The 18,340-nt window shown below is 40.1% G+C and overlaps 1 protein-coding gene across 1 annotated transcript in view; it reads right to left on the minus strand.

Annotated features, from left to right (window-relative positions):
• The window catches only part of PRKCI (protein kinase C iota), a 44,541-nt gene that overhangs the window by 11,851 nt on the left and 14,350 nt on the right, over positions 1-18,340 (minus strand). The window contains exons 4-12 of the mRNA XM_074963583.1: positions 14,492-14,542; positions 12,463-12,548; positions 9,566-9,706; positions 8,308-8,362; positions 5,660-5,718; positions 5,089-5,265; positions 4,697-4,794; positions 3,339-3,425; positions 1,409-1,544 (exon numbers count right to left, since the gene is read on the minus strand). Of these exons, the coding sequence (XP_074819684.1) occupies positions 1,409-1,544; positions 3,339-3,425; positions 4,697-4,794; positions 5,089-5,265; positions 5,660-5,718; positions 8,308-8,362; positions 9,566-9,706; positions 12,463-12,548; positions 14,492-14,542 (890 nt within the window). The remainder of the gene's footprint in view (positions 1-1,408; positions 1,545-3,338; positions 3,426-4,696; positions 4,795-5,088; positions 5,266-5,659; positions 5,719-8,307; positions 8,363-9,565; positions 9,707-12,462; positions 12,549-14,491; positions 14,543-18,340) is intronic.

The following is an 18,340-nucleotide window of genomic DNA, read 5'->3' on the forward strand; positions in this document are numbered from 1 at the left end:
GTTTAAGACAATGTAGTTCTTACTCCTCCCTGAAAAACACACACACTGAGCTCAGCTTAAGTGGCACATATGCAGAGCTCCATTCCTGGGCTTTAATAAGATAGCTGAAACTTGAATGCTCTACTCTGTAAAACTGAAGCACCTGAAAAGCACAAATAAAACTTTCTGAGATGAGGATCCAGTTTAGGGGAATGGACCCAGAATGGTGGTCAATGAGGAAATTCTGATTGCCAATCATTTTAATTGAATGAGCGAATTCATGCAAGCAGACGCAGGCTTTCGATCCTAAGCATGTTATAAGAACATCATTTAAATCAGAAGTAAACTAGACCATTTTGAAAGCTGAATTCCACACACAAGTTGTGATTGTATTTCCCTGGCAAGCACCTGCTATGCAACTTATTTTTCTCCAGTGCCCAACAACCAGCTTACAACTGAAAAGTGCACAACAAGCAAAGACAAGTTCATGTTTCAGTATTACATCCACAGCATGAAAGTGGACAATGCTATTTTGGAAAGGGGAGAGTAACGCAGTCTTTAAGAAACATGCTGATATTCTTTACATGACCTATTTTCTGTGGCTATTTTTAGGGTGAGACCTCTCTCCCCCCTCTAGTGTCTGAAAGAATTGTTATCCTCATTCTGTAGCCCAAGCATACCTTTCTGTCTGCTTTGCCTGTAAGCAAAGTAGTGCCTTAATCTTTTTCCCTGGAATTATCTTCAGTCTGGTCTGAATATTTAACTCCTCTGGAAGATGTGGGGAAAAACTAAGCAAGGTAGTTCTCTCGTGGTGCGGAAGCAACGCCCAGCAGCCCAGTGATGACCATTTTAGAAAGGGCCTTGCTCCTAACCTGCCTCCGAGACAGGTATCAAAAGGCTGTTCCTTCTGTTTGGGCTGGGGCATGCTGGGATATGGGAGAGGCAGCCAAGGCCCTTTATAGAACTGGACTTCTTTCCCATTCTCAGAAGACTGAGTGGACACATCTCCTGGCTAGGAGACACAGGAAGCTGTTACTCCCATCTGCGTGTACATAGAATTAATGTGTTCGGGTTCATCTGTTTAAAACTACACAAGGCTGAAATATTCACAGCCAGAGGGTTGGGGTAATACGCTCATTTTGTGTTTTTCCATTTTCAGTTTATTATTTTATCCTGCTACATTCTGCAATTAGCTTTAGATCCCAATATACAGTGGGTTGTAGGCAGGAGTGTTTACACGTCCAAGTTGTTCAGCATTTCTTGTTCTTCCTTCCTCCTTTTAATTTCAGATGGGATAAAGCCTTTTGTTTCCACATGAGCTGTATATAAGTTGATAACAGACTTAGTCAGTTAATAAGCTACCATAAGTTACAAGGTACCCAAGCAGGAAGTTTCACATTTTATCTATTTGGAAATAATTCTCCCTCACCTTGCACATGCCATAGTCTGTGAGTTTAATGTGCCCCTCAGAATCCAGTAACACATTGTCCAGTTTCAAGTCTCTGTAGATTATCCCTCGCTCATGAAGATAGTTCAATGCTAGACTGATTTCTGCAGAATAAAACCTAGAATGAAGTAAGATACATTGATGACACAAGGTCCCTCAGTTTTTCAAAACAGATTTACAACTACAGCATAATAAATAGTGCAGCAATAAAGTGTCCTTCGTGTAATTCTACTCTGAAAACCAATACTGTTTATTCAGTCATAGATGCTTATAAGTGCAAAAATACGTTCACTGCTGATAGCCCTGCAGAGCCAATACATCTAAGAGAGAATAGGATTCTATTCCTTTCTGCACATCAGAATTGTTCACCAAGTTCATGCTGCAGTGACAAAGTCTGACCTCAGTCACACTTGTGACCCCACTGAAGCTGCACAGATGTAAATTGGGGCTGAAGAATTTTCTTAGTAGTGATGATACATAAATAGAAAAGAACTCAGTTGAACCCTCAGATCACAGAAATAGTTTGCAGAGATGGAAGTTAGGAAGATTTATATATACATACACACACACACACACACACACACACACACCTTTATTTATCTGTTATCAATATACAATCTATATGGTACACTGTTAAACTGGGAGGGTGTATTGAGTGGGACCCACTGGGGTCAGTTCTGGGTCTGGTACTATTCAATATTTTCATTAGTGACTTGGATAATAGGGTGGAGAGTACACACGTAACATTTGAAGATTATATGAAGCTGGGAGCAGTTGCTAGCACTTTGGAGGACAGGATTAGAATTCAAAATGACATTGACAAATTAGAGAATTGATCCGAAATAAATAAGATGAAATTCAATAAAGACAAGTGCAATGTACTTCACATAGGAAGGGGGAAAAAAAAAAATCAAATGCACAACTACAAAATGGGGAATAACTGGCTAGGTGATAGTACTGTGAAAAGGATCTGAGAATCATAGTGCATCACAAATTGAATGAGAGTCAACAACGTGATGCAGTTGCAGAAAAGGCTAATATTCAGGGGTTTAAGAGACAAAGTAACTGTCACGCTCTACTTGGAACTGATGAGGTCTTACCTGCACTACTGTGTCCAATTCTGGGCATCACACTTTAGGAGTGATGTGGACAAATTGGAGAGAGCCCAGAGCAGAGCAAAAAACCGATAAGGTTTAGACAAATCTGATGTAAGAGAGGAGGTTAAAAAATGGGTATGTTTAGTCTTGAGAAAAGAAACACAAAGGGGGAGCGGATGATAGCTCTTAACATATTTGAAGACTGTTACAAAGACGACGATGATTGACTGTTCTCAGTGTCCACTGAAGATAGGACAAGTAGTAATTGAGATTGAGGTCAGATATTAGGGAAAACTATGTAATTTTAAAATCAGTTAAGCACTGGAATAGGTTTCCAAGGGAGGCTGTGAAATCCCCATCTTTGGAGGTTTTTAAGAACAGGTCGGACAAACAGATGTGATCTAGGTTTACTGGGTCCTGCCTCAGCACAGGGGGCTGGACTAGATGACCTCTCAAGGTCCTTTCCAGCACTACATTTCTCCAATTCTATTCTCTGTAATTTAAAATTACAAAGTCACTCTTTAGACTTCAGGGTGATTCTAGTGTGAACACGACTTCTGGCTAATATTACGGTCTTTATTCTGAATTTAAAAGGTATCTGTAGCTTAAAGCACTAAAAATTAAATAGCTACTTATAGGAACTCATCTCACAGGAAAAAGGAGAATTTTTTTAGACAAATATCGCCATCTCTTAGCTCCTTTCCATTTGGAGGATGCAAGAGTTGGGAGGCCAGTGTCAACATAAACTTTGCACTGCTGCATCATGTCAGAAACACAGATTTCATGTGAACAATATTCTCTCAGATTAAACATACCTGGCATGCTCCTCGGGCAGTTTCCTCTGCCGCTGCATATGAAACATTAAATCACCTCCATTTACGTACTCTATCACAAAAAATAATCTGAAACACACAAAGGTATATGATGCAAAAATTGATTGTTTCAACTTTTCATTTGATCTTTTTTACCCTCACAGTTCTTGGAGCTTGATAACTTCTGAACAGAAGAACTGAAAGGGTCTAGCAAGGATTCTCCTTCTCTCTCTCTCTCTCAGAATATGGATTAGAATGGGTTACTCCCATTCCAACATCTTATGTTCATGTCTCCATATTTCAGGGCCTCTCTCAATAGCCAAACAAACAGAATTTGTCCTGGGGCTCTCTTTATTACTAAAGGAAGGTAATTAACTCTTCCCATTCTCCCAAACCACCAGGATTTCTAAGTTTCTTTAACAACGTTTATAAGTGTTATACAAAAACAATTATATAGATTCCAAGGCCAGAAGGGAACATTGTGAGCATCCAGTCTGACCTCTTGTAGAGCTTTCCCAAAATAATTCCTTTTGAATTAAGAATCCTACCACTGAACAACCAATGCTCTGTCTGAACTACCCATGCCCAATAATGTGAATGGTTCCCAAATCGACCTCTATACACCCAATCCCATCATTTAGTCCAGCTGTGCCTCTCATTGCCTGACATCTCAAAAGTTAGCACAAACTTTAAAGCTGAACTTATGTTTCCTCATGATTTCCATCACTGACAACTCAACTATCCTTCATTTATCCAGTGTTGTATTTGATTTCTCCCCACCCATATATCCCGTCTCCCACAAGGTCCCTCTAATACAACATAAACAAAATGCAATTTTCTCACTATCCTTGCTGCTTAAGCCATCTTGGCCATCTTTTGCCTTTATTATTTTTAACCTTCTCTCTCATATCCAAGCTATCAAATACCACTACTAAAGTAATCTCTCCTGCCACCTCACCACTCCTTTTTGAATTCCTTCATTCATTTCCTATTTAACAGCATCATATTCAAGCTCCTTTCCCTCTTTGAGGCCCCATGTAACATCATCCCCCCCCACATTACATCTGTTCTCATTTCTTCATACTCCCTCTCATTCTCTATGTTCCTACTTCTTTTCTCCTATACTGGGCTTTTTCTTCTATCATACTGTCTCCTATGCTTAGGACAGTTTCCTTCTTCACGAAGCATCCCCTCCTTCAAATTGCCTTCTTCTCAGAATCCTTTTGTTTACAAAACACCACAGATGTTTATGGTGCTATAGTTTTTAGTAATTATTCTGCATTCAATATTTGGATAGCCCTTTGGAATACCTACCAGTATGAAAAATATCATGAAGTGTCACAAATAGTTTCTGACCTTACCTGCTTTCTGTCTGGAAGCAAGAGTGTAGTCCAACAAGGAAAGGATGATTTGAAGCCTGTTCAAAGACGTGTTTTTCCGTCTGTACCCAATCAATATCCTATTTATAAAAACATCGCAAGCTTAGAAAACAATGTTGTTCTTTGCATTTCTTAGGTCAAATACTATTTAAAACTGAATCAGTCAGACACACTGAAATGTTTACATCTTGCATCTAGTTTCAGGATAAATTAAGACAGACTTGTATCAATTTACCTCCATGACAAACTTGCAGCCTTATGCATAATATATAGTGTGATTATAGTAAGGTTGCAAATCTAGTTCTTATGAGTACTGTGTGCAAGTTCTTTCTAAATGAAGTATTATTTAGTCCATTGATAGAAACATTGCTTACCTCATCATCATTGACTAGTTCTTTTTTCACAACCTTCATTGCATAAATGCGTTCCGTTTTCTTTAATCGAACCAGTAGCACTTTAGCATAACTACCTCTTCCTATAACTCGGAGCAGATCAAAATCTTGAAGGCCCAGACTGGAGGAAGGTTTGCCACTTTCTCTAATACTCATCGCCTATAAATAAAGATTTTAAACACAACTAAGCAACCTTGCCATTATAATAATATATTGGTAACTGCAGATTTTTTTTTTTTTAATATTGGGGGTTCAAATAGCTTATTTACTGTGCTGCAGCAGTAATAAAAAGGGGGGTGGGGGGGATAATTATTAAAGAACAGCTTTGTGGTTTAAAATGCTTAATCTCTCCTTTCAGTTTCATATTGAAGTTTTTCCTGCATATTGAATTCTGTGTCTGAACACAAACTTTGTGTGGACTAATTTGAGTTTGTACATGAGATAAATTAGGTAATCTGTATGTAGGTCGCTTTGTGCTAAGATTTTAAAGTTAGTACTGATATACATTTCCAGACCTTTGAATAGTTAGGTGTACTGCTCTAAAACACTTTACCTCTTTTTCTTCACCAACATGGTCCAAGCTCTCATGACTAGAAGGATTATATGGAATCACTAAAAGAACAAGCAAAAAAATGAAGGTGTTCACTGTATTAAATGAAAGACAGATATTCTCTATTTTTTAAACTTCCGTGCACAAAAATAGAGGATTACAGTGTAGCAGAAAAGATTTCAGCAAATATTTTAAGAAAAATAGAGTATACTGATTTAAAAGTTGGTTTACCAGCTAAAAAGCTTTGGACACTATTTCACCGCCACATTGTTGAAGAATCTCTCATTCATAATTAATACAAGACTCCAAGTTAAAAATTTGAATCTCTAAAACATAGGATAGTTTGCATTATCTAGGCTGATCTCATGCAGTGATTTCTGAAGACAGAGAATGTTAAAGAGAAAAAGATGGAGCGTCTGTTAAATTCTGGTTTTACTGGTAAGAATAGTGACTAGATCCAAGTTTGAAAGTGAAGATTACTATTCCTACTTAGATACCCCTCCAACTTGATTTTTGTATAAAAGACATTGTCATGATGCTAACTACTAGTTAACTTTATTCTCTCCCTATTTTTGTAGAAATCAAACCACACCCACCACATTCTTTTGAAGAGCTACCCTATTTACGGAGAGGTATAAACCTAAAACATGGGGAAATATTTGTTCTCCATCTTTAAACTTTTGATTTGAACAGCAGGATAGGAGATTAAGGTGTAGTACAAAGATCTGTGCACGTGCATTAAATAAACAGGCTTAAAAACAGGCCTCTTTCTCTAAACAGAAGAGAGTAAGGGATGTTTTCCTTAGCTTTTCAAAATGGGGTCCCCATCAAGTATCAGACTACAAGCTATGATACCTCACACAAATGTACCATGAAGCCAGTGATACACCTGATATACATGGATGATATGTGCGCGCTCTGGACAGATGACAAACTCCCTCAAATTTCCACCACAACTTCAACCACCACCACACATCCACTAAACTCTCTCTGGAACACTCCCACACTAGCATCAAGTTCTTGGAAAACTCAATGAGCTTCAACAATGGAACCATACAGACAGCTATATACAAGAAACCCTCAGATCACCAGACCTACCTTCATAGAGCCAGTAGCCAACCCAAACGTACCAAGAAATCTGTTATCTACACCCAGGCACTCATACCACAGAATACGCTCTGAGGAGAAAATCCAGGGAATATACCTTAATACACTCAAAACTACCTTTACCAAAAACAAGGACACTCCACTGAAATACCCCAAGACAACCTGCTTCAATTCAGAAATAAAAAACCCCTCCGAATGCACACCCCTAGTTGTCACCTTCCACCCCACACTTGAACCCATATGGGGAAATCAAACAGCTAAAACCCATATATGATGGGAATCCCATCCTGAAAAAAAAATCTCTTTCCTGAACCTCCTCTTCTGGCCTTCAAACAATGCCCCAACCTCATCAGAAGCAAACTCTCCACAGACCATGACACACTAAGTCAAAGCTGCACCAGGCCCTGCCAGAACAGATGCAAAACCTGCAGATATCTCCACTGCTACAATGATCACCACCAACCCCAACACACCTTTCAAGGTCCATGGGTCCTACACATGCCTATCACAACATGACACCTCATCCAGTGCACTAAATGCCCCAACAACAACTATTTGGGTGAAACCAAACAATCACTGATCTCAAATGAACTATCACAGGAAATGAAAAAAGATAACACCATATCACCTAAGTGGGTGAACAATTCAGAAATTGATCACTCTGACCTACGGGCCTCATCCTGAATGGAAAGCCTGCACAACACTTTCAAAAGTGAAGCCTGGGAGCTTAAATTCATAACTTTGCTAGACGTTTTGGGGAAAAAAAAAAAAAAAAAAAAAGCATGGTCTTAAGACAGCAGATTTATGGCTTATTGCCACAACCTGTAACCAGTTAACCCTCCTTTTTTGTCCTATGACTACAGGGGTGTTAATAGGCCACTTCACCTTCAATGGTCCCTTAGAATATGTGCTAACCACTTATGGTACACTATCTGTTTGATCTTGTATTTAGCTGTAACATTCTAAGGCCAGCTCTACACTACAGACCTATAATCGGTATAACTACTTCGCTCAGGGATGTGAAAAATCCACACCCCTGTGCAATGCAGTTTTACAACATAACCCCCTGTGTAGACCGTGCTATGTTGATGGGAGAGCTTCTCCCATCAGCATAGCTACCACCTCTCAGGGAGATGGATTAACTATGCTGACGGGAGAAACTTTCCCATAGGCACAGTAGCATCTTCACTAAAGCGCTACAGTGGTGCAGGTGCACTGGTGTAGCTGTGCTGCTGTACATGAAGACAATCCCTAAGTACCTTTCCCTTACCTGAGGAAGAACTCTGTGTAGCTTGAAAGCTTGTCTCTCAGCAACAGAAGTTAGTCCAATAAAAAAAATATTACCTCACCTACCTTGTGTCTCTAATATCTTGGGATCAACACGGCAACAACAACAACACATAAAATTATTCTGTTTGTTCACATGAAATGTTTTAAATTATTTAACAAATCATAATTAACTCTGAAATAGTATATTAATTCAGTTTAAAGTACTTGAAATTGCAGAAACTTTATATAAAAATACATTTATTCATTCATCTTACCTGGTTCTATGTTATCTGGGTGCACTGATGATTGATCCATAGGTATTACAGGCTCCTACAAAATGTTCACAGTAATGGTTCATTTCTTGCCTATTACAGTTTGTAACAATTAACTATATCTTTAGGACTGAAAATGGAAGAGCAGAGGCATTTGTCCCTTTAAGTCCGAGGCTCAGACTCCTTTTCAGACAGAGCCAAGTTTAACTAAGGGACTCCAGTTCCTATTCCTTTCACATTTTACTTAAAAACCAGACTGACTATCATATATGATCTTTATCTGATTAACATATTCTAGTTAAAATTTAAAAGTTAGACTAAGCAGCATCCATATTGGCATAATTCAAATAGTTATCACAGATTGCACAAGGGACCATTGTGGTCTAGTCTGATCTCTTGTTCACACAAGCCATAGAACATCCTCAAAATAATTCCAAGACCATATATTTTAGGAAAAAAATCCAATCTTGATTTAAAAATTGTCAGTGATGAAGAATCTACAATGAATCTTGATAAATTGTTTGAATGGTTAATTATCCTCACTATAAAAAAAAGTATATCAGAAATGCATAAAGGTGGCAACTATTTGGGAACTATTCTATTAATTCTACATAGATCCAGATTTATTCATACTTCAGACAGATACTGAAATCGCAACCCACTCCAGTAGAGAAAAAATAGAGCAGTGGGAATGGGATAGACAAGAAAAGTTCAAATGGCCTTACTAGTCATTTGACTAGTTCAGGGATGCCCAAAATACAGCCTGTTGAATTCTTAAGATGTGGCTGTAGTTGTCTCCTTTTTAATTGCAGGGTGAAGACAAACTGATCTGCAATGTTTTGATGATGTCTGACAGGTAATCCTAGTTATCATGATATTATGGGCTAAACATAGTTGACTTGCTGTGTGGCTTTGGCCAAACTACAACTTCTGTGCCTCAGATTTTCCCCATCTGTAAAACTGGAGATCTACTTTCCCGCTCAACAGTGATATGTGAGGAACCATTTTTTTTCCCCCCATGGCATTTGAAGATGTAGAGCATTATACAAGTAGCATCAATTAAATACAGATACAAGCAACAGGCAGGGATGTACATTTATTTTTGATACATAGATATGCAAGTTGGGTGCAGGTATCAGGCTCCTGTCCAATTGCCACTGAGGTCCTCAGCATTGCAGAGTTTGGGGACCATTTCCCTAGTTACCATTCCACTATGCTATGAAGTTTTATTTCAGAATAGTTACTAGATAATTTCACTTACTGGTTGTAGTGCATGGCGGCCACATTCAATGTTGACAAGTTTGTGGCACTTCTTGTGAACAAGGAGTTTACAGTTGATACATTTATATCCCTGACGCCCCAGGCCCCAAATTCGGTCAGTGCAGATGGCACAATGAGCTCGCTAAGATGACAAATCAACAAAATTCAGATTAAAAATGAACACTAGAAACAGGAAAACAACCAGCAGCATTTTCATTGTTTATATTACAGTAGAACAGTGGTTCTCAACCAGGAGTCCAGGCCCCCGCGGGGGGGCTGTGAGCAGATTTCAGGGGGTCTGCCAAGCAGGGCCAGCATTAGACTTGCTGGGGCCCAGGACAGAAAGCCTAAGCCCCACTGCATGGGGCTGAAGCCTGGGGCCCTGAGTCCTGCACCCAGGTCTGAAGCAGAAGCCTGAGCAATGTAGCTTTGTGGGGGCCCCTGTGGGATGGGGCTCAGGGCAACTGCCCTGCTTGCTACCCCTAAGACTGGCCCTGACATTTATATGCAGAAAAAAATAAATAAATAGTTATGACAGGTGGGCAGTGGAGTTTTTATAGCACGTTATGGGGCGGGAGGGAAGGGGGCTCAGAAAGAAAAAGGTTGGGAACCTCTGCAGTAGAACACAAACTCCAATTAGGGCCCCATCATACTTGCCACTGTACCCTTAAAAAAAGATGGTCTCTGCAACAAATTGCTTTCAATCTACGTATATGACAAGAGAAAACAAGTGATACTCCTGGAGGAATTCTGCACCACTATGCTTAGGAGACAGAGGAAGATGCTGGCAGTTTACGGGAGCTGCCTGAAGTAAACGCTGCCCGGAGCCCACACCCTAAACCCCCTCCAACACCTCAACCCCCTGCCCCAGACCTCAGCCCTGTCCCACACCCAAACTTGCTCCCAGAGCCCACACCCCCTCCTGTACTCCAACCCCTTGCCCCAGCCTGGAGCCCCCTCCCACACCCTGAACCCCTCTGCCCCAGCCCAGAGCCCCCTACTACTCCAAACCCCTCATCCCAGGCCCCACCCTAGAGTCCTCACCCCCTCCTGCACCCCAATCTGCTGCCCCAGCCAGGAGCCCCCTCCTGCACCCTGAACCCCTCATTTCTGGCCCCACTCCGGAGCCTACACCCCCAGCCCATACCTCCTTCCACACCCCAACCCCCTGCCCTAGCCTGGAGCCCCCTCCCACACTCAACCCCAACCCCTAGCCCCCTCATCTCTGGCCCCCATCTGACCACACCCCTAGCCAGAGCCCTCACCTCCTCTTGTACCCCAACCCCCTGCCCCAGTCTGGTGAAAATGAGTGAGTGACTGAGGGTGGGGGAGGAGAAGAAGTGAACAGAGGGCGGGGCCTTGAAGAAGGGGTGGGACAAGAATGTTCGGCTTTCTGCAAACAGAAAATTGGCAACTCTACTCCCTTAGCTCCTTCATTACCCTTGACTCCCTTTGCACTGCTTTTGAGGGGTGCAGGAAATACGTTTCTGTACTACAGTTTAAAGGAATTACTACTCAAAGTTCTGTATTAATATGCCTAGTAAGGAAACTGTCAAAAAACATTTCCTGAATTTTTGTTGTCTGTATTATTACAGACCTATTTGTTGACAGGTATTCTGAAATAAATTACCAAAATAATTGAAACTGACATTATATTGTGTTATTTTGACAAACAAAATATGCAGAATTTTAAAATAGTGTGTGCAGAATTATTTTTGGTGAAGAATTCCCCCAGGAGTTAAATGGATATAATAGATGAGGAGCACAAGGTAGTAATAAAGCTATTAACATAAGCAGCAGTTTCAGTACACTTAGAGGTGTGTAGGAGGGCCTCATAAACTGAGCTTTGGGCAATACCCACTGACAGAAACAGGAAGAGGACAATCCACAAAATGAACACTAACAAAGCAACTGGGGACAAACAACCGTAGAGGAGGCTAGTTAGAGGTCACTCAAGAGACTTTGGAAAGAGCTGCTTCAGTGGAACAAAGAGCAGAAACCAGACTTGGAGAGGGTCAAGGGGGAGTTGGAGAGAAATTCCATGTGTTTGAGTCCAGTGGTGAAGGAGAGAAGATATATTGTCTATGGACCTGTATTATACAAATACTACTCATTACACATTGCAGATTTTCTTACACCATGTTTAAATGTTTTAAACAAGTCTGAAAAAAGTACCTAAAAAGTAAATAATTTCTTACAGTTAATAATGACAAATACATGCTTGTTACTTTTGATTCCTCTTACTCCAGCATATGGAGGCTGGGCTGGCTGAACACCTTAGTTCTTACTGGTAAACCATAAAGAGAAATCCCTGTAACACAAGCGACTCAAACTTGTTTGTTCCTAGAGTTCAAAACACTGACAATGCCTATTGGTAGCTCAGTACCCAGAGTGCTCTGCCAGCTCACAGCCATTTAAAATTAGTGCTGGCATCTAACCTCTGCAAACAAAATTAAAAGAATATTGGTGTTATGTACTGTTGAAATAAAATTTTTTGGTGTGCTTTGGATTAAAAAAAATAATCAGTGAATTTGGGTTATAATTTACCTATTTAAGTGTGTAACATTTAAATAGCCCAAGCGGCAAATTTTACTGAAAGCACAGGGTTATCAAAAGACCAAATACTAGAGATTAACCAAAAAAAACTACTTACACTATAAACAAAGAAATGAGAGGTGTTGAAGCCAGAAATGTAAACTTGAGTTACTTCTGTATACTTTCTGGTTATCAGAACTTACATAAAAGGAACCACCTTATTTGATACACTGAGGGCAAAGTCCATTTTCTTTAGACAATCAACATTTTAATCTTTGGAGGCAGTAATAGTACAACTACAGAAGAGAAGGCCAGTGCATCAAGGTTTTAACATTCCATTCAACTACCCATGGAAAGTCTTACCCTGTTAAATCGCTTAGCTTGGAAAGTATGACCATTTGCACAATAGAGCTTCCGCCACCGCCGGGCACCGCGACGATAAATAGATTCTAAGATAAGTAAAATACAATTATATCCATGCAAGTGTGAACATTACACCATAACACATTCATGGACACTTTATACACTAATTTACAAATAAAGGGCCCAATCCTGTAAGTCTCTACTCCAGCAGAATTTGATGTCAATGGGAATGCCTTGCCATGAACAGAAACTACAATTTAGGACTCTAAAACCTCTTCACTGACGTGAGTGCTGCCCCCACCAACCAAAACCTCCAAACACTGATGGTAATTACAAATAATTGCTATTGCCTAAAAGCATTCAAGACTGAGCCAATAGAATGGAGACTGTCCAGGTATTACAAATATTTGAATAAAAAAGCAACTATTTTATTTAAATTGAAAGAATAAAGAGGAGTGCCCTGATTTACACTTTGTTTGCTGCACTATAATCCCCTGATATTTTAGGCCCACAGCTGCCATCACACAATGCATTTTGCACTAGCAGTACCACATTAGGATCACACTGAACCACACAGAACTGCATCTTAAGTTGTTTTTCAAATCCACTTACGTTTGGGAATGCCAGTTTCTAAAAATCTGAGTGATGTCACACTTACCCTCCATGTGTATGGTCAAGCAAATCAAATAAATTTTAAATGGGTTTCATTCATACCAATAGTATGCTTTTTTATAGCTTTAAGCACCCAAGTTAAAGCTGAGGCTTTTCTTAAGAACTAGTAGAGAACTAACAATTAACACTTGGGTAACATGACCTCAAATTTCAAGAGCAGGAGCTGAATTGAATCTATAAATTGACAACCACTGCTGTACCCAGGAAGACAAAAAAAAAAAAAAAGACACTTCATTACTGGTGACAAGGACTCCAAAGATCCACCTACAATATTCAACCAGCAAATTGGTAACTGTCCAGGAGAAGCTGACATGTAAAAAAAAATTGTCATGTTAGGGGGCAAGCTGGAGCGAGTAATACAAAGAGGCATGAGTGGTTACAAATGAGGTAAATTCTTATCCAGGAGTGACAAAATACAGCACAACTTTGAGTGTAGCAAGACCTACAATATTAACTCAATGTGCCTTCCAGCACAAAAATTTGAGCAAGTTCATGTTGGATGAGAACATGCAACTTGCATCAAGTGGGTTTACTTCTGTTGTAAGGGTCTGAATTGGTTCTCATGAGATTTTCTCAGCACAGGAAGCTAATTGCAAAATACCAGAAACTCTTAGTTTTCTGTAATCTGCGTAGGAATGTGTTTGAAAGTCCCAACCTCTGGGAGACTTGTCTTCTGTGGTGTCAGAGAAAAAGGTATCTCACATACCAACACTGCAAGATTCCTCACACTGCCTTATGAGCATGACAAGCCTGATCTGGTGGGACCACATCCAAGGATGAATGGGCAGGTCTGCAACCTTAATTTAAGAGCAGCGGTTGAATGCAAACCGTTGTAAAATCAAATATATTGGGGAGCACGGGGAAGGAAAGCCTCAGTTGCATAATCCATTCAAAAGTTATCTGGGCAAATCCAATCTTAATCAAAATATTAATTTCAATTGGCACGATGGGGAATTCCCAAAAGTATAATTTAAGAGGTAAACAGTAATTCCGTTTTCCACCATTTCATTGAATTGTAAAGCATTTTCAGCACCATATACCTTTTTCAGAGTCCATGGAAAGACAGCAACAGGAGACCTGAAAGGTGCCTGAAATGTAGTTTGATTTTTGGCCATTTCAGCTAATAAGATTGGACAGCACTGTTAGTCATCATGGCTATCCACCTTTGCGGAAAACCGGATAGCCTGTCGAGAAGAGTAATAGCCACATTTCCGTTTCAATTTCTTAGGTTCTATATCAAAGCTCATCAAGAGGAAAAATAAAAAGCTACTATTTTAATCAGTTCAGCTTATGTTCTGGGATAACCATACAATGACCATTTACAGAAAGTATTTCCTTTACAAAAATGCATACTTACTATCTTCTCCTGGACAAGGCATGCCAGGCCTTTCTGGTACACAAGGGAACACTGTAAGGTAAAGAGTAATGAATGCTTCAGATTGATCTTTTACTTCAGATATAAAGATACATTTTCAAAATATACAACAGATACGAAAAGCACTTGTCCATCTGGGAAGAAAGCAGATGTCAAGGTCAATGAAAGATCTATGATGTAAAGCCAATGAGGTTCCTTGAAAAAAGTTCTTTTGAACAGCTGCTCAAGAGGTCTCCTGCATTCTGTAAGCCAAGCTGTACTGAATTAGTTCACTGCAGACCTCTTGCTATGCTAGAGGCTAGGCTTAAACAAAGAATTGGAGCCAGGAACTCCCACATTCTAAGACTACCCTGACTTCTTCTGTGACCTTCGGCAAGTAATAAGAATTCTGGCTTCATTTCCGCATGTAAAATGTGGATTACAATACTTCCCTCACAAGAGCATGAATGATTAATGCAAGTTAGTTCATCTGATTATCACGGACACAAAAACTGGCTTCAAGTACTCATCAGAAGAGCTTTATTGCTACCAAATCTATAGATCAGACTTTTTCTATAAGATTAAGTACATTTTAACATTTTTGAAGGCTACTTCTCAACTCATTTTTAGTCGTAGTGTCCATGTGACAGCTACAGCAGTTGCCTACATGGCAAAGTAATATTATGAAATTGTTTAGTGTATTTTTACATGTCAAATAAGGTAACTGAGCAACAGTAACTGAAAAGCCAGCACCATGTAACCAGCAAGCTCTCTAAAGACCACCCGCAGGCCATGGACCCGAGCTCAGGGACCTCAACCATAAATACCCCACGTTATAGAATCATAGACTTTAAGGTCAGACGAGACCATTATGATCATCTAGCTTAACCTCCTGCACAATACAGGCCAAAGAATCTCACCCACCCACTCCTGCAACAAACCCCTAACCTATGTCTGAGCTACTAAAGTCCTCAAATTGTGGTTTAAAGACTTCAAGGTGCAAAGAATCCTCCAGCAAGTGATCCATGCCCCACGCTGCAGAGGAAGGCGAAAAACCCTCAGGGCCTCTGCCAATCTGCCCTGGAGGAAAATTCCTTCCAGACCCCAAATATGGCAATCAGCTAAACCCTGAGCAGGTGGGCAAGACTTACCAGCCAGACACCCAGGAAAGAATTTTCTGTGGTAACTCAGATCCCACCCCATCTAACATCCCATCATAGGCCACTGGGCATATTTACTGCTAATAGTCAAAGATCAATTGCCAAAATTAGGCTATCCCATCATACCATCTCCTCCATAAACGTATCAAGCTTAGTCTTGAAGCCAGATAGGTCTTTTGCCGCCACTGCTCCCCTTGGAAGGCTGTTCCAGAACTTCACCCCTCTGATGGTTAGAAACCTTCGTCTAATTTCAAGTCTAAACTTCCTGGTGGTGAGTTTATATCCATTTGTTCTTGTGTCCACATTGTTACTGAGCTTAAATAATTCCTCTCCCTCCGCTGATATATTTATAGAGAGCAATCAAATCTCCCCTCAGCCTTCTTTTGGTTAGGCTAAACAAGCCAAGCTCTTTGAGTCGCCTTTCATAAGACAGGTTTCCTATTCCTCAGATCCTCCTAGTAACCCTTCTCTGTACCTGTTCCAATTTGAATTCATCCTTCTTAAACATTGGAGACCAGAACTGCACACAATATTCCAGATGAGGTCTCAGCCCTGCCTTGTATAACGGTACTAACACCTCCTTATCTCTACTGGAAATACCTCGCCTGATGCATCCCAAGACCACATTGCTTTTTTTCACGGCCATATCACATTGGTGGCTCATAGTCATCCTGTGATAAACCAATACTCCGAGGTCCTTCTCGTCCTCTGTTACTTCCAAGTGATGCATCCCCAGCTTATAACAAAATTTTTTGTTATTAATCCCTAAATGCATGACCTTGTACTTTTCACTATTAAATTTCATCCTATTACGATTAGTCCAGTTTACAAGGTCATCCAGATCGTCCTGTATGATATCCCGGTCCTTCTCTGTATTGGCAGTACCTCCCAGCTTTGTGTCATCCACAAACTTTGTTAGCACATTCCCACTTTTTGTGCCAAGGTCAGTAATAAAAAGATTAAATAAGATTGGTCCCAAAACCAATCCCTGAGGAACTCCACTAGTAACCTCCTTCCAGCCTGACAGTTCACCTTATGGTGCTTTAATAACCAGACATTTATGGTCTTGCCTACACTAGGACTTTTCACAGTTTGCCTAGCACCCAGGACTCTTCACTGGAAATAGTAACAGAGGAAGCACTAGTGTAGACCACTGAGTAGAGTTAGACATGGTGCTAGTTTAAATCACTTCAACCTGTCACAACTGAAGTGGAGTCAAGGCAGAAGTGAAAGCATATTACGGCAGTGGTTCTCAGCCAGGGATACATGTACTTCTGGGGGTATGCCATCTCATCTAGGTATCTGCCTAGTTTTACAACAGGCTACATAAAAAGTACTAGTGAAATCAGTACAAACTAAAATTTTATACTGACTTGTTTATACTGCTCTATATACTATATAGTGAAATTGTAAGTACAATATTTATGCCAATTGATTTTATAATTATATGATAAAAATGAGAAAGCAAGCAATTTTTCAGTAATAGCGTGCTGAGACACTTGTATTTTTATGTTTTATTTTGTAAGCAAGTAGTTTAAGAGAGGTGAAACTTGGGAGTACACAAGACAAATCAGACTCCTGAAAAAGGGTACAGTAGTCTGGAAAGGATGAGAGCTATTGTATTACAGTATGGCACCATGTATGCAAAGACTTGGGTAATGATCTATTTGAACTAAGTAGAAACTAGAAGGGATCCGGAGAAGTCCTCAAGTCCAGCTCTTTGCATTCAGGCAGGACTAATTAAACCTAGACCATCCCTGAAAGTTTCTTAAAAACCGTCAATGATGGGGATTCCACAACTTCCCCAGAAGCCTATTCCAGAGCTTAACTACACTTATGGTTTGCAATTTCCTAATAGCTAACCAAAAATTCCCTTGCTGCAGATTAAGCCCATTACTTCTTGGCCTACAGACACTCTCAAAAGTGAATGCCAGATACTACATTAAATACATGGAATTTTCCCTCTTCCCCCATGCCTTCCCATAGTGAAGATAGTTAACATTAGGAATTCTGTCCTAGGAGGTAGAAAGATCCATCATTTTAGGAATCTTGAAAAACGAATCAGTAATTAGGACAACAGCAATAACCAAGTATGACTGGAGTTAGAAGTTATGATTCTTGCTCATGTGCACAGAAATAAATTGATTCCCAAATCCAGGACTGTGAAGGTATTTTCCCCTCTTTCCAAGCAGACTGGCACTGAATTTTGGGGCTGTCTCACTTTCACTGAAGCAGGGGCCAAATATTCTGTGGCACATACAATCATCGTTTCTCTGGTGACCCATCACTTTCCAAAGAATTTCAAGTTTAACAAAAAGATAGTTTGGGACTGTGGATGGAGCTAAGTGAAATTTGTTTTTCCTAATAATACAACCCCTACTCTAAAGCACTGAACAGGAAACATATGTTAGGACATTGCATGATATACATCTCTCAGTCTCCTGTGACTATAAACAGGCAAGCAGTGGTGATGGCCAGACCCTTCCATCCTTCATTTTGGTGTATTTAATGTAGTACAAGGAGAAGTATGTATCCTCCAATTAAGGAAGTGCTGACATACTACGATGGGAGTTTGGGGCAGTTTTTTTGCCATGAGGCCACTGAATGTTTTTTGCCATATGAGGCTTTGATGTTTGGGATGGAGAGACAGAGAAAAAAGTGCAAAATAGAGAAGGATCCTCAATATTCAGAT

Source organism: Natator depressus, chromosome 9 (assembly GCF_965152275.1).
Source record: "Natator depressus isolate rNatDep1 chromosome 9, rNatDep2.hap1, whole genome shotgun sequence".
Lineage (NCBI taxonomy): Eukaryota > Metazoa > Chordata > Testudines > Cheloniidae > Natator > Natator depressus.